Raw genomic sequence first — 17,267 nt, 5'->3', positions numbered from 1 at the left:
AGTTTATCATGTATGAGAGGAAATGGTACTCGTATATTGCTAAAAACGGCTCTTGTGAGATGACTGATTTTGATACTTCGGCTCATTTTTGATGGAATGCTTTTTGCTGATGGTGACCTTTAGATTTGATTTCCTTTCAAACAGATCATTGGGATTCAGGTGTTCTTTAGATACTTCTCTTTTGGCAGGAATCAAGTATTGCTCCCATAAGCAATTCCTTGTTACCTATAAATTAATATATGATGAATAATAAATCCCATAATACTGCTAATAAAAACTCTTTCAGTCTGTCCAGCTAACATTCTGACAAACCATGTATCCCGGTCTGAAAACTAGAAATCAGGTTTATTAATGGTCTGTTCTTCACACCTATTTGTGAAATGCCATGGCAAGTTTTTTTTACATCTGTGGTGTTATGTAAATACAAGTTGCTATTGAGTCAAATATACTAGTTATTTTGAACAAATGCGCAGCTTCTGTTTTGTAGATATTTGTGAAAGGAGCCCATTTTAAACTAATAAGCAGCAAACTGTGGAAAGAAAATATTCCATTTTTGTCACTACTTCCTTGCAGCAAAACAATTTATAGCTGCTTTTATTTAGGTACCACATTTTATTTCTAAAATTGTTGTTTATTTATTTATTTAGAGATACAGCACTGAAACAGGCCCTTCGGCCCACCGAGTCTGTGCCGACCATCAACCACCCATTTATACACATCCTACACTAATCCCATATTCCTACCATATCCCCACCTGTCCCTATATTCCCCTACCACCTACCTATACTAGGGGCAACTTATAATGGCCAATTTACCTATCAACCTGCAAGTCTTTGGTGCTGGGAAGAAACCGGAGCACCCGGCGAAAACCCACGCAGACACAGGGAGAACTTGCAAACTCCGCACAGGCAGTACCCACAATTGAACCCGGGTCGTTGGAGCTATGAGGCTGCGGTGCTAACTACTGCGCCACTGTGTTAGAAAATTAAAACTTGCCATTAGATGTAGAATATATCTTACCAGACATTAAGAGGCCAAATTATATAATTGATTAAGTGAACCAGAAAAATAATTTTTCAGTCAACTGCAGAGTACTTGAATCTAAATTTAAAAAGCTGACAATGATCCTGATTTACTATCCTACTGATATAATCATTGCATTGCAGTGTGCCTGTTGTTTAACATTGAGTTGAAATTGTGTCTTTCCAATGAGAGAAAATCACTGGGGTAACAACTAAACAACAGTAAAAGTAATCTTAAAATGAAAATTTGTAGACATCTGTACCAGTGAATGTGCGTTGTAAGTATTTACAGATTCTACTCCGTTGTTTAACTTCAAAGCCAGTTTTCATGGACAATCAAATTTAAAACTCATGATTGTAATGTGAAATGGTAAAGAACAGATTTGGGTCACTTTTGGTTTCAACTGCACAAACAGAAAAATCAAAAGAAACTCAAATGTTAGCTGCATGGGTTACCAACGTGTTTGCATACGATTGATATGTCCATTTCCTATTTGGTATTTTTGTCACCAATTGTCTTTTGTATTAAAAATGGTAGATGAGAAGCCCTTAATGGCACTGAACGAAGCTGTGATTATAATACAGGTCATTCTTTCTCCCAAACTACTCAGCATTAATCATCATTACAATTGGCGCCCATTTCTTTTCCGTCCAGGTACATCTGACAATTTAAGATCAAAATAAATATAGTAAAAATGTTGATGCATGGAATTCTGTACAATATAATTCCATAGGCATGACCGATCTAAAAGTTGCAAAATGTGTCTCAATTAAAAAAAAAACAATATTGATTCACTCCCACCTGTGGTAGAATTCCTAGCTTTGATTCCAAAATGAGTTACATGCGGCGCAGTGGTTAGCACCACAGCCTCACAGCTCCAGCGACCCGGGTTTGGTTCTGGGTGCTGCCTGTGCGGAGTTTGCAAGTTCTCCCTGTGACCGCGTGGATTTCCGCCGGGTGCTCCGGTTTTCTCCCACAGCCAAAGACTTGCAGATTGATAGGTAAATTGGCCATTGTATATTGCCCATAGTGTAGGTAGGTGGTAGGAGAATGGTGGGGATGTGGTAGGGAATATGGGATTAATGTAGGATTAGTATAAATGGGTGGTTGTTGGTCAGCACAGACTCGGTGGGCCGAAGGGCCTGTTTCAATGCTGTATCTCTCGCTATAGTTCTTGGATGCTTTAGAGCAGTCCTTGAGGTTACTTAGCACACACCAGGAATACGGAATGCACATAACATGAACAAAAGTAAAAGACTAGCTGGTCGATCGAGTTTTCCCCAGTCAACCATGTTGCAAAAATGCAATATGACTCCCACTACACCCCACCCAGCAGGGAGAAGCCGAAACCCAGGGCAATTCAGGGAATGAACAGAACTGCTGTAGCTTAGTGGGATCTATATGATGCTGATGCATCATATGCTTTGTGTGGAACTTATGCTTCACCCTTTCTGTTTGCATGCTTAATGTCCCCAAAATGTCAAATGTATTTTAGTGGTAGAACTTTTGGAAGTTGTAATTTTTAGTTTGAATGATGACCATTTCACAATGATATTGACTAACAAACAAGGATCTATCAAATTCACTGAATTATTGTATGCCATGGATTGATGGGGGAGAAGTTTGTGTTGAGTCCCTAACCTCTGTTATTTGTGGGAAGCGAATCACCTGCCCTCCTCCGTCTCTTTCTTTCCCACTTGCAACAACCAGATCTGCCCAAGTCACTATCAAACAACTGCTGTAAGTAATTAGAGGGGGACAATAGAAGAAGCTTGTGAGCATGTTTCCTGCTTATGGATGTGGTGCGTGCTATTGAAGTGACTGGGCTGTAAGAAGGGTCAAATCTTTCTGAATGTCGTGTCCTCTTTCTCAACCTTCTGTTTTATTCCATAAGTATCCCAGTACCACTAAACCATGCAGACATTGATTTCCAATTCTTCATCCATTGTAGCTGTACAACAATTTAAAAATAATTGAGCCTGGATGATTTTGCAGGACGCTTTTCATATGTTTTTGCTTTCAGAGTAAGGACGCTATCACTTCAAATATAAACTTTGATCATGACCAAAAATCCAAGCATGTTGCCTGATCATTTGAAGCAATGGATAACTTAAATTCAAAATATCATAAATTTAGTTAAGGCTGACTGCAGGTCTGTAGGTTATATCTTTGTTCTCTTTGTAGGGAAAAGCTGCTAGAATTTCTACACTCTGTGAAACATCCTAATGGTTCCTTCACAATGCATGTGAGCGGAGAAGTCGATGTCAGGTGAGTTTTGATTATGATTGGCTTCTTATTGGAAGGTCGTAAGCACTGAGGACTGTGTTTAAACATTGCTTAAAATAATTTAACCAGGCGACAGACATTGGACAGAGCAGTGATTCCTTTCAAATTAGGTCTAATTTATTCACTACGAAATAATATAATTCATTTTAAGTAAAATGAGCAAAATGATATGCATGATATTTGTGCCTTAGTCTCAATTTTTGGGCATTATCTAATTCTAAATTTGTTCTTTAAATGTTTGGATAATTTCCTTCATAGATCACATAAGAGCATCTTCCATTCTGTTTCTTTCCAATGCATAATTTTGCTTATAATATAGACAAATAAGACAGATTATCTGAATTCCCTTATCTTAACAGAACAACTTGCTGTCGGGTGAAAGAAAACTGCCATTCAAAGAAGCACTTTGGGGATCCTAGGTTTTAAATATACAATGAGTGGAATACCTAACAGACTCTCTATCTTAGTATGCATGGTCTCCATTTTGGTTGTTTTTGTCTTTTGGCAAAAGTTTTGTCTAATCTGATGCAAGCTAGTTTGACTTATATTACAATTATATGTTATATGTTTTTAATAATTTATTCAGTCACGGGATGTGGGTGTTGCTGGCAAGGCTATCATTCATTGTCCATCCCTAATTGCCTCTGAAAAGGTGGTGGTGAAACGCTGCAGTACATGTGGTGTTGATACACCCACAGTGCTGCTACGTAGAGAATTACAGGATTTTTACCCAGCAGTGATGAAGGAACAGCAATATAGTTTGAATTCAGGATGTTGTGTGACTTGGAAAGGAACTTGCTGGTGGTGATGTTCGCATGTACCAACTGCCCTTGCCCTTCTATGTGGTAAAGGTCACGGTTTTGGGAGGTGCTCTCAAAGAAACCTTGGTGAGTTGCTGCAGTGCATCTTGCAGATGGTGCACATTGTGCTGGTTGTGGAAGGAATGAATGTTTAAGTTGTCGGCTAGGCTACCAGTCAAGCAGACAGCTTTGTCCTGGATGTTGTCGAGCTTCTTGAGTGTTGGTTGGAGTTGCATTCATCCAGGCAGGTGGAGAGTACTCCTGACGTGTGCCTTGTAGCTGGTGGAAAGATTTGAGGGAGTCAGGTGGTGACTTGCTTTTGCAGCCACTGTATTTATGTGGCTGGTCCAGTTAAGTTTCTGGTCAATGGGACCCCCAGGATGTTGATGGTGGGAGATTCAACAATTTTAATACCACTGAATATCAAGGGGAGGTGATTAGACTCTCCCACTTGTTGAAGATGATCATTGCCTGGTACTTGTGTGGCATGAATATTACTTGCCATTGATCAGCCCAAACCTGGATGTTGTCCAGGTCTTCCTGCATGCGGGTGCAGACTGGTTATTATTTGACGGGTTGAGAATGGTACTGAACACTGCAATCATCAGCAAGCATACCCAATTATGACCTTAAGATTGGGGGAAAGTCATTGATGAAGCAACTGAAGATAGTTGGACCGAGGAGACTGACCTGAGCAACTCTTGCAGTGGTGTCCTGGACAGAGATGCTTGATCTCCAAATGCCGCAACAATCTTCCTTTGTACTAGATATGACTCCAGCCAGTAGGAAAGTTTTTCCCTGATTCACATTGACATCAATTTGACAAGGGCTCCTTGGTGCAACACACTGTCAAATCCTGTCTTGATGTCAATTGCAGTCCCTCTCACCTCATCTCAGGAATTCAGCTCTTTTGTCTATGTTTGTCCCAAGGTTGCAATGAGGTCTGGACCCAAATGGTCCTAACAGAACCCAAGCTGAGCATTGATGAGCAGGTTCTGGATGAGTAAGTGCTGCCTGATAGCACTGTCAATGATACCTTCCATTACTCTACTGATGATTGAGAGTAGGCTAATGGGGCAGTAATTGGGCAGATTGGATTTGTCCTGCTTTTTTGTGGAAAGGACATACCTAGGTAACTTTGAGTTTTCTCATGTCAGCTGCCAATGTCGTATCTGTACTGAACAGCTTGGCTAGAGGCACAGCTGGTTCTGGAACTCAAGTCTTCAGCCCTATAGCTGGGCTGTTGTCGGAGCCCATAACCTATGCTGTATCCACTTCTTGATATCATGTGGAGTGAATCCAGTTGGGTGAAGACTGGCAAAAAGGAGGCCAAGTTGGATCATCCACTTGGCAGTTCTGGCTGAATATGGTTGTGAACATTTCAGACTTGTCTTTTGCGTTCACATGCTGGGCACCATCATAGTTGAGGATGGGGATGCTTGTGGAGCCCCCTCCTCCTATTAGTTGTTTAATAGACCACCACCATTCAAGACCAGATGTGGCTGGACAGCAAAACTTTGATGCGATCAGTTAGTTGCGGGATCACTTAGCTCTGTCTATAGCATACTGCTTCTGCTCTTTTAATATGCCTGATGCTGCTTTTGGCATGCTCTTCTAAGTTTGTCATTGAACCAGGATTAGTTCGCTGACTTGATGGTAATGGTCAAGTGAGGAATATGCTAGGCCAGGAGATAAGAGATTCTAATGAAGCACATTTCTGCTGCTGATGGCCCAAAGTGTCTCCTGGTTGCCAAGTTTTGAGCTTCTAGATTTATTCTGAATCTATCCCATTTAGCACAGTGGTAGTGTTACATAATACAAAGGAGGATGTCCTTAGTGTGAAGATGGGGATTGTGCAGTGGTCACTTCTATCAATACTGTCCTGAACAGAGGCATCTGTGACAGCTAGATTGGTGTGGACGAGGTCAAGTAGTTGGTTCTCTTGCCACCTGCCGCAAAGCCAGTGTGGCAGATATGTCCTCCAGGACTCGACCAACTTAGTTGCTAATGGTGCTATCGAGCCACTCTTGGTGATGGACACTGAAATTCCCCCACCCAGAGTACATTCTGTGCCCTTGCTACCCTCAGTGTTTCTTCCTAGTGGTGTTCAACATGGAGGAGCACTGATTCGTCAGCTGAGAGAGGGGAGTAGGTGATAATCAGCATGAGGTTTCCTTGCCTATATTTGACCTGATGCCATGAAACCTTCAGAGTCAGTTGAGGACTCTAAGGGCCATTACCTCCCAACTGTATACCACTATGCTGCCACCTCAAATCTGTCTTCTTGTTAGGATAGGGCATACCCAGGGGTGGTGATGGAAGGGTCTGGGATGTTGTAGGAGGATTATTTAAGCAACGTCTGTGCATTCTGAATTTCATAAATTATCTTCCCCATACAATAAATGTATAGGGTCTGAGCTTCATGGATTTTTCAGTTGATAATTGCAGTAGTTATATGCTCAGAACAGGCACAGTGATGTTGAATGTAATCACTCTGTCCATTTGATGAAGCCTTTGCTGATTAGTAAATCTTTTTTTCTTGAAGAAAGAAAACCTGAGTAAATCTGATCTTCTTTGCCCTTCGTTGCCCATGGCAAATCATTTGCTTTTTTGCTTCTTTAACTCTTGCTGCATTTATGTGACATATCCAGGCTTCTACAGAATATATTTCTCTACCTGAGTATGGAGCTATCAATCAACACCTGGCTAGCTGATGTACCTGGTAGCTTGGAAATTACATCCACCTTTCAGCAGCTTCTGAGACAATGGCTACTTCCTGACTGAAGTCAGTTTCAAAGGCCATTGATACCTGAAGCTGCCTTTCAATTCTACCCACACCTGTGAATGTGGATTCTTTTTCAACCAGGAAATCATCTGCAGTGATGCATCTAAAATGGTAATTTCATAAACCATAAGATTCTTATGTCACTAAACAAGAACAAGAAACTTCTGATTTGATTCACAAAGCAATTTTCTGCTGTTGCATCATACCTTGAAGACAATCCTGCTGCTACAAAAGATTTTTGTCTGTGGAATGTCCAATTATTCTCCCATAGTTGTGGTGGCAAATAATTTTTGAAAGCTAATATTTTCTTTCTAGAAAAATTGAATTTAAAAAAATGTCCAGAAAAAAACTAGATAACATCTTAAATCAAAATGGACCATGCAGATTCCAAAAAGGTATTTCACAAGGAGGCTGTGAAGGACATTGTTAGCATTCTGTCCTTTCACTTCAAGGGCTAGAATTAGAGGGAGAATTGCGCTGTTTCACCTGGTTTATGTAGAAAGAGTTTGTCTCGTCTAAACCCAGACTGAACAGTCAGTTCACAGGACGAAAGTGCTAGTCATTTTTTGCAATTCTGCTGTGACGCTCCAAGGATAGCTGTTGAAATGAAAATGGAACATTTGCTGTTGTTCCATGGGCTGTGCTATTGGAACTTTGGGTTGAGATTCATTTATGGGACATGGCAGGGTGAGTATGACTCTACATATCACTGATGTTCCAGTTTGTTTTGGAGTACCTGATGCCGATGCTGAGTGCTCCTCTACGGACGTCTTGATGAATACAAAAATTCATTCAAAGTGGGAATTGCATCACCATCAGTGTTGCACTGTAACAAGACAATTGTCCTGAAGAATTAAGTTTTTTTCAGATTAAATATCTTTTTGTTTACATTAATGTTGCTACTGTTGTCTGGGGTGTAAGGGCTACAGAGTCTGACAATGCAAAGGAAGAAAATCAAACAGTTAATGTGCAGGATACTAAGCTTGAATGTTTTTCTCCTGTTGCTTGTTTAAAACTGCAGCTTCTGAAATTGCTTTTTTTGCAAGGGGAAAGACATTGTTCAAAGGCTTAAACTCCCTTTTTTGATGAAGTCTTGATGCCAGTAATATGAAGAATAAAAATTAAAAATTCATTATTTTAGAAGGTTCCCCACTGATTTTGAACATTGTTGATTAAATGATGCAGGAAACAAAGTCACTGTTCTACAATTTTCTAGGAGTACCTACTGTGCAGCATCTGTTGCATCCTTAACAAACATCATCACGCCTACACTGTTTGAGGGGACACCTGAGTGGGTGATAAGGTCAGTACCTTTCAGAGGAGAAAAATCAATAGACAACTCAATTGTTTTTACAAAGTTGTGAATTAACAGTGTTGACTTTCAAAATGTATTGCTTACATGTTGCTTCTAAATAATCAAGTAACGTGAGATGGCTAGATTTAAATTGCACCGATCTGCTTAGATCCTCTACTGGAGCTACACCGTTTATTAGATACTTCCATGCTGTCCTGAGTTGGGAGCTTGGGCAGTCCTGCTGAAGTGCATCCCATGACTTGATGACCCCAACAGGAGCAGCAGTTGAACTGTTGTGAAGAAAATTCTCTTTTCTAAGACTGAGATTTCATTCTCGCCCAAAGAACCTGACAAAGATGCAAAAACTTCTTAAACACAGTTGAGATTGTGATTGGAATTTGGGTCATCTCTCTGTTTAATCAAATTCTCTTTAGCCAAAATGCTGCTCATGTTCTTTGAATATGTTTGAGTTTCACTTGTAGCAGTTGATTGCGGAAATCTTAGTAAGTTGTACGTGCTGCTCTTTTGAGAGTATATTCTCTCTGCTGCCTCCTGCATCTAAGAATTATTCAGCTGATACCTCCAAAGTTATCGTGTAAGGAAGTATGGAAGATGATGTTAGAAGAGAGTCAAGTACCTCCTATTAAGTCTCTAAACTATTGTGATATAGATTTCTTTTATTCTTATTGCAATTCCCAAACATATTTAAATCTGGCTTCGAAATCTGATCCTGTTACTGTGTGATAAATAAGTTGCAAGTAAAATGCAAATCAAATAATTACAAATTTAAGCGAATTGCAGTATTTGAAAAAATTTGGTTACTAAGAGTGAACAAATATTCAAGAAATGATCTCTTCTTTTGAGAGACGGTGTTTTTGCAGTTTGCCCATGATTTTGGACCACTTTCAGGATTCACTGCTTAAAACTGATCATTTCATGTCAAAGCAAAAGGCTGAAACTACACAGGTAAATATGAAGAATATGTCAACCCAGAAAATTTAGCATAGCCTTGCACATATCTCTTAGCATGCCACTGCAGAAGGAAGGAGTACAGAGGGAAAATGCAAAACTGCTTTTGGCTACCTTTTGTAATACAGTGACAACTTTGTTTCCTTTGCAGATGTCAGAACTGGGAGGGTGGGATTGGTGGTGTACCTGGAATGGAAGCCCATGGTGGCTACACTTTCTGTGGTATGGCTGCCCTGGTCATCCTTAAAAAAGAGTGGATGTTGGACCTCAAAGCTTTGCTAGTAAGTCAGAACCTCTCTATCGTTTTGGTGTGTTTGTTTTGTTTAAAATAATAATCTCTTCAGTTAGGGATCTCAGCTGAAACAGCTGATGGTTCCCGATTGTAAGAACCAAAGTGACTGCCTTGGTAGTGATCATGGGATATCCAGACTGGCCTCCTATTTCTATCATGCTGGAGCACTGAACAACCTATCTAGTCAACAATAATGATCGAGCAGAATAACTAACTTTGCACTTCTTTGATCCTCCATTAATTGTTTTTGATTCCGTTTTCATTTATTCCAAAATTCTTACTGCAGCTTTCAAGAGATTATACATCGTAATGAAAATTATATTGTTTTAAGTGTGGTTTGTCATAACCAGTCATAACATTTTTATTCCACTCACTGAATATTAATCTCCACTAAATTCATAGAAATGTATATATTCATTCAAGCCAATTGAAATGGTGGCAGCTCATTTTTCTTCCCAAGTAAGAAGCATGCAAACCTATTAAAACTGGAGTTGGGATTGTTGTTAACAATTGTGGGGTCTTTTTTCTTTCCCAGAAAATGTGAATGTTGCTTGAAATAGGTGAGGTTTGACCTTTGGGATACAGCTGCTACAAGACTTCCCCAAAAAAATCCAAAAACTGGGTTGTATCTCCAGTGTCAACTGATTTGTCTTCTGTCAGAAGCCGTACCTTCATGATATTTTCTTGCGTGCAGTTTCCAGATCTGAACTATTTCACATTAAATCCTTGTCCACTCTTGGGTCTGGATTCCTGCAAGGATTGGAATCTGGCAAATGTAATGGCTAACTTGCGAATAATGCTATAGCCAACACGGTAACATTTATGGTTGGAATTTTCTGGGAATCTTCAATTCAAAATGATATTTGTAAATATCTGGATGAATAATTAACAAAGGATTTCGTAAAGAAAGATCAAAGTTGACAAATATGATGGAGCTTTTTGAGTTGCAGCTTTACTGGGTACAGGAACTGCAGTGATGTGGTACACTTGGATTTCAGAAGCCTTTGATAAGATACTGCACACAAAATTATAGAAGTTTGATTGGTATGCAATTGTGGGGAGGGTAGTAAATTTGATTTTTCTGTAAAAACTGGTTACCAGGGAGAAAGTAGAGTGATTTCTCATAGTGATTGCAATTGGGTTGCAGAGTTCTGTTTGGGGATTGTATGAATGATTTGAATATAGCGTCAAAGGAAGTGGTGTCCAAATTTTAAGATGATACTAAAATGGGAGGCATAGTAAATAATTGTGACGACTAAAGGAAGCACAAGGGGAAAATAATTAGGTAAAACAAAATATTGCAGATGCTTGAAATCTGAAATGAAAACAAAATGCTAGAAATGTTCAGCGGATCAGGGAGCATCTGTGGAGGGAGAAACAGATTTGATGTTTCAGGTTGATGACCTGTCATCAGAACTGGAAATAGTTAAATTGTTAAAAATAGTTGAAGAGATATAACATGTTTAAGGAAGTACAGAGGTAGGGAAAACTGTGGTTCGGGGGAGGAAAGAAGAAGAAGGTTTGTGATGGGGTGGAAGGCAGGAGAGATCAAATGACAAAAGGGATGCTGGTGCAAGGCAAAAGGGGATGGTAATGGGACAAGTAGAGTAACAAAAGATGGGTCTAGAGGAGGTGTAAATGGTAACAGTAGGACCATTGCCAGTAGCTGGTGCCCAAATATATGGGAGTGGTAGCTATGACCTGAAATTGTTAAAATCAATGTTGAGGCCAGAAGGATGTAAAGCGCCTAATGGATGAGGTGCTTTTCCTTGAGCTTCTATTGAGGTTCATTAGAACAGTGTAGGCAGCCAAGGACAGAGAAGCCAGAGTGGGAATAGGGCAAAGAATTAAAATGACAGGTGACCAGAAGCGCAGGGTCACACTTATGGACAGAGCAGAGATGTTCCACAAAGCATTCACCTAATCTGCACTTGACCTCCCCAATGTAGAGGAGATCGCAGTGTGACCAGCAAATACAGTATACTAATTTGAAAAAAAAACAACTAAATCACTGTTTCACCTGAAAGAGTGTTTGGGGCCCTGAAGGATGGGAAGGGAGGAGGTAAAAAGGCAGGTTTGCATCTCCTGCGCTTGCATGGGAAGGTGCATTGGAAGGGAAGAGGGTGTTAGGGATGATTGAAGAGTGCCCCAGGGTGTTGCGGAGTGAATGGTCCTTTCGGAATGCTGAAAGGAAAGGGAATGATTCATTTGGTGGTGGCATAATGCTGGAGGTGGCAGAAATGTTGAAGGATGATCCGTTGAATGTGGAGGCTGGTAGGGTGGAAGGTAAAGACAAGGGAAACCCGATTGTGGTTCTGGGAGGGAGGGGAAGGAGTAAGAGCAGCAGTGCGGGAAATGGCATGGACAAGGTCGAAAGCCCTGTCAATCATGGTCAAGGGGAATCTCTGGTTGAGGAAAAAGGAAGATGTATCTAGTGTCAGTGTCAAAACAGATGTGACTGAGAAGAAGAAAGTGGAGAATGAAATAGAGTACAAAAGCAAAATACTGCGGATGCTGGAAACCTGAAATAAAAACAGAGAATGCTGGAAATATACAGCAGGGCAAGCAGCATCTATGGAGAGAGATGCTGCCTGACCTGCTGAGTATTCCATTCCATTCTCCCAGTTTCTCCATCTCCGTCGCATTTGTTCTTGTGTTGCCACCTTCCATACCAGTGCTTTTTTGTTTATTCATGAATGGAATGTGTATGTCACTGGAAAGGCCAGCGTTTATTGCCCATTCTTTATTGCCCTTGGTGGTGGTGAGTTGCTGTCTTGAACCACTGCAGTCCATGTGCTGAAAGTATTCTGTAATGCTGTTGGGTAGGGAATTCCAGAATTTTGACCTGGCGGTGTTGAAGGAACAGTGATTATATTTCCAAGTCAGAGTGGATGGTGTGTGACTTGGAGGTGGTGGTGTTCCCATGCACCTGCTGCCCTCCACCTACATGGTAGATGTCATTGGTTTGGGAGGCGCTGTTGAAGAAACATTTGAGTGCACCGTGTAAATGCAGGCATGGTGCCCGGTGTTGGAAGGAGATGGGTAGTGGATAGGGTGCCAATCAAGTGGGTTGCTTTGTCCCAGTTGGTGTCGAGCTTCTTGAATGTTGTTAGAGCTGCACCCATCAAAACAAGTGGAGAGTATTCCATTACACTCCTGACTTGTGCCTTGTAGATGGTGGACAGGCTTTAGGGAGTCAGGAGATGAGTTACTTGCTGCAGAATTCCCAGCTTCTCACCTGCTCTTGTAACCACAGTATTTATGTGGCAGGTCTAGTTAAGTTTCTGGCCAACAGTGACCCAGGATGTTGGTGGAGGAATCAACAATTGTAATGCTGTTGAATGTCAAGGAGATGTAGTTAGTCTTTCTCTTTTTGGAGATAGTCAATGCCTGGCACTCATGTGGCACGGATGTTACTTGCCACTGCTCAACCCAAGCCTGAATGTTGTCCAGGTCTGTTGCATGCAGGCACAGATTGCTTCATTATCTAATGAGTTATGAATGGAACTGAACACTAAAATCTTCAGTGAACATTCCACTTCTGATCTTATGATGTAGGGAAGGTCATTATGAAGCAGCTCAATATAGTTGGGCCTGTTTTAGGGGACTCTGCAGCAAGTCCTTGGGATGAGATTATTGGCCTCCAACAACCACAACCTTGTACTGGTATGATTCCAGCCAGTGGAGAGTTCTCCCCCCCGATTTCCATTGACTTCAATTTCATGAGGACTTCTTGATGATACAGTTGGTCGTGCTGCCTTGATGTTGAGTGCAGTCACTCTCACCTCACCTTTCAAATTTAGCTCTATTGGCCATGTTTGCACCAAAACTGTAATGAGCTGAGTGGTTTTGGGGGAGCATTAGTGAGCAGGTTATTTGTAAATGCTGCTTGATATCACTATCGACGATACCTTCCATTACTTTGCTGATGATTGAGTGTAGACTGATGGGGTGATAATTGGGCAGATCGGATTTCTCCTGCTTTTTGTGAACAGGGTATACCTGGGCAATTTTCCACTTTGCCGGGTCAGTGTTAGTGTTATAGCTGTCTTGGAACACTTGGCTAGCGGCATGGCTAGTTCTGGAGCACAAAGCTTCATCTCGACAACTAGGATGTTGTCATGGAGCCTTCTCCTTCTTGTTAACATGCCGACAGAAGTCTTTAACATTCCTTTTTATGTTATCTACTTATCTATTCTCATACTCTGTCTTTGCCCCTCATTCCTTTTTTCACTTCTCTGTACTTTTCATATTCAGGCTGATTCTCCCTTGTATTATCAAGCTGATATGTGTCATATGCCCCCTTTTTCTGCTTCAACCTTATGTCTAGTTCATTCGTCATCCAGGAAGCTCTAGTTTGGTTGCCCTCCCTTTTCCCCCTTGCAGAAATTTACTTAGGCTGCACCTGAACCATTTCCTCTTTAAAGGCTGACCATTGCTCCATTGCATTTCTGCGTGCCAGACTTTGACTCCAGACCCCCCATCAAATCGCTGGAATTAGCCCCCCTCTGTTTAAGTATTTTTGATCTCAATTGCTGCTTGTCCTTCTTCATAACTAATCTAAACCTTCCGATACTATGATTACTGTTCCCGACTTGTTGCCTGACGGTGACATTCTCCACTGGACCCACTTCATTCCCCAGGACTGGATCCGGCAATGCCTTCTTCCTTGTTGGCCAGGAAACGTACTGATCAAAAAAATTCTCTTAAACATATTTTAGAAACTCCTCTTTTCTGCCCTTAACACAATCATTCAGTATTGGGGTAGTTAAAGTCTTCCATTATCACCACTCTATATTCTTGCACCGCTGAGTAATTTGTTTGCAAATCTGCTCCTCTATCTCCTTCCCACCATTTAGTGGCTTATAAAATACACCAAGTAGCATAATAGCTCCTTTATTGTTTTCTAACTCCAACCAAATAGATTTTGTCTTTGACCCCTCAAGGATATTCTCTCTCCTTAGCACTATAATATTTTGCTTAATCAAAAATGTTACCACACTACTTTTCTTTTTCCTTTCCTATCTTTCCTGAATACCTGGTACCTAGGAATATTAAGCATCCAGTCCTCCCCTTTCATGAGCGATGTCTCCATTATTGTCACTACATCATATTCTCGTGTAGCTATTTGCGTCTGGAACACACCAACCTTATTAACCACACTTTGTGCATTTACACACATGAAACCCCAACTTAACTTACACCTAAAACAAAAGCAAAATACTGCAGATACTGGAAATCTGAAATAAAATCAGAAAGTGCTGGAAATACTCAGCAGGTCTGGCAGCATCTGTGGAGTGAGAAACAGTTGATGTTTCGAGTTGGATATGACTCTTGTTCTGAAGAAGAGTTATGTCCGATTCAAACCGTCAGCTCTGTTTCTCTATCTACAGAAGCTGCCGGATCTGCTGAGTATTTCCAGAACTTCCATTTTTTATAAACTTAGATCTCTTTGTATTTTTTTATGGTCCTTCCTAATTCTATATTACTTCTAACAGCCTATTCCAGTCCTCTGTGAACCTTGTTTCTACTTTTTAATACTATATCTTGCCCCTGCAGCCCCCTGCCAAATTAGTTTAGACCCTTCCCCACACCACCCAATTACTATTTGTGAGGTCCTGCTTTTTACCTTCCTCTCTCGCTCCTGAAATCCTGATTTCAGGACCCCAACATACTTCCTCCCTACGTTGTTGGTTCCACCATGGGCCATGACTTCTGGTTCTTCCTCTTCCTCCACCCTTTCCCCTCTCTCCCCCCGCACACCTGTAGAATGCTCTGCACCCTCTCCGTGATGTCCCTTACCCTGGCACCAGGGAGGCAGTATGTACATCTCAAGTTGACAGGATCAGGACTGCCTTTTTGTTCCTGACTATTAAATCCCCAGTTACTGCTGCATTCCTACACTTTGCTGTACCTCCCTTTGCAGTCCTTTGCTTCACGGTACCAGGCTCCAGACTGCACTCCGTTCAGGTGCCATTACTCTCACTGGTATTCAGTTTGGGAATGCCACACTCCCAATGGATTCCTGCCTCTTCCTATCCTTCCAAGTGGCCACCCACTTGATATTCTGAATTCTATCTGGCTGTAGAATTACCACCTCCTGGAACCTGTGATCCAGGAAACATTCGGCCACCTGTGTTACCTGCACCTCAAGGTCAGAAACCCTCAGCGTGAGTTCAAGCAGCTGGAGGCACTTCCTGCAAACACGGGTGCCCAGGCTACAGGAGGTGCCTGAAGTTCCCGTGTAGTGCAGGAATTGCAGGCTATCGGTGACGTCATTTTAATTAGGAACTTAAAATAAACTCCTTTTATATAATTGCTGTTCTCCTTCTTAGGCAGTCCCTCGAGATCAAGGATGACTTGCTTCCATTCCAGCTCAGTGGGTTCTGAGATGGCTGACAAGACCAAAGTGTGATCTGCAGTCTCTGCCACATGAGGGGCAGCTAGTGTTTGAAGGGTCAGGTAGATGAGTAGTTTGGAGGTTTGTGTACTCCCTCCAATGCCTCGACTTAGCCTCTGCATGTTCCCAACAAAATCCCTCAAGGTGTACAATGCCTTCCCGAATGAGCTTTCTCCATCTAGGATGGTCACGAGCCAGGGATGCCCACGAGTGACGGGGATATTGGATCTCTTCAGGGATACGTTGAGGACATTTCTCAAGCATTTCTGCTGTCTTCCTAAGAGTCTTTTGCCGCAACCAATTTCTGAGTAGGACAGCTGCTTTGGGAGTCTGGTGTCAGGCATGCGGATGACATGTCCTGCCCAGCAGAACTGGTTTTGGGTGATTAGTGCCCTGATGCTGGGCAGGTTAGTTTGGGAGAGGATGCTGCTGTTGGACTACCTTTCTTGGCACTGGATTTGGAGGATCTTGCATAGGAACCTCTGATAGTACTTCTCCAGTGCTTTCCCAGGACAAACCATCACAGGCACCTCAAAATGCTGTTAACTAAGTCCAAACTGCACTGCTATTTTTCTGTTCGCTCCTCAAAGTGAACTGACCAAAAGTTAAATTATTTACTTATGCTTAACAAGAACCACTGAGTTACTAAACACAAAGAACCTAAATACTGGATATCGAGATATTCAACCTAGATCAACCTAGATAGTGTACCTAGGTTTGCTGATAACACAAAACTGGGTGGGAATGTAAGCTGTGAAGAGGACACAAAAAAGCTGCAAAGAGATATAGACAGGCTAACTGGGCAACAAGGTGGCAGATGGAGTATTATGTGGTAAGTGTGAGGTTATTCTTCTTGGTAGTAAGAACAGAAAATCAGAATATTTTTTACAATGTGTGGAACTTCTAAATGTTGATGTTCAGAGAGACTTGGGTGTACTCGTACAAGGAACACAAAAAGTTAGCACACAGGTACAGCAAGCAGTTAGGAAGGCAAATGGAATGTTGGCCTTTATTGCAAGGGGATTGGACTACAAGAATAAGGAAGTCTTGTGGCGCAGTGGTTAGCACTGCAGCCTCACAGCTCCAGCGACCCGGGTTCGGTTCTGGGTACTGCCTGTGCGGAGTTTGTAAGTTCTCCCTGTGACCACGTGGGTTTCCGCCGGGTGCTCCAGTTTCCTCCCACAGCCAAAGACTTGCAGGTTGATAGTTAAATTGGCCATTGTAAATTGTCCCTAATGTAGGTAGGTGGTAGGAGAATGGTAGGGTAGTTGGGGATGTGGTAGGGAATATGGGATTAATGTAGGATTAGTATAAATGGGTGGTTGATGGTTGGCACAGACTCGGTGGGCCGAAGGGCCTGTTTCAGTACTGTATCTCTCAATGATTCTACTTGTACAGGTCTTTGGTGAGACCACACC

At 41.7% G+C, this 17,267-nt stretch overlaps 1 protein-coding gene across 1 annotated transcript in view; it reads left to right on the top strand.

Moving 5' to 3' along the window:
* fntb (farnesyltransferase, CAAX box, subunit beta) overlaps window positions 1-17,267 on the top strand; it is a 153,369-nt gene that overhangs the window by 89,220 nt on the left and 46,882 nt on the right. The window contains exons 6-8 of the mRNA XM_068039475.1: window positions 3,208-3,291; window positions 8,111-8,197; window positions 9,309-9,438. Of these exons, the coding sequence (XP_067895576.1) occupies window positions 3,208-3,291; window positions 8,111-8,197; window positions 9,309-9,438 (301 nt within the window). The remainder of the gene's footprint in view (window positions 1-3,207; window positions 3,292-8,110; window positions 8,198-9,308; window positions 9,439-17,267) is intronic.

Source organism: Heterodontus francisci, chromosome 9, assembly GCF_036365525.1.
Source record: "Heterodontus francisci isolate sHetFra1 chromosome 9, sHetFra1.hap1, whole genome shotgun sequence".
In the NCBI taxonomy this organism is placed as follows: domain Eukaryota; kingdom Metazoa; phylum Chordata; class Chondrichthyes; order Heterodontiformes; family Heterodontidae; genus Heterodontus; species Heterodontus francisci.
The sequence above is the reverse complement of the archived record's forward strand: the minus strand, read 5'-3'. Positions and strand labels throughout refer to the sequence as shown.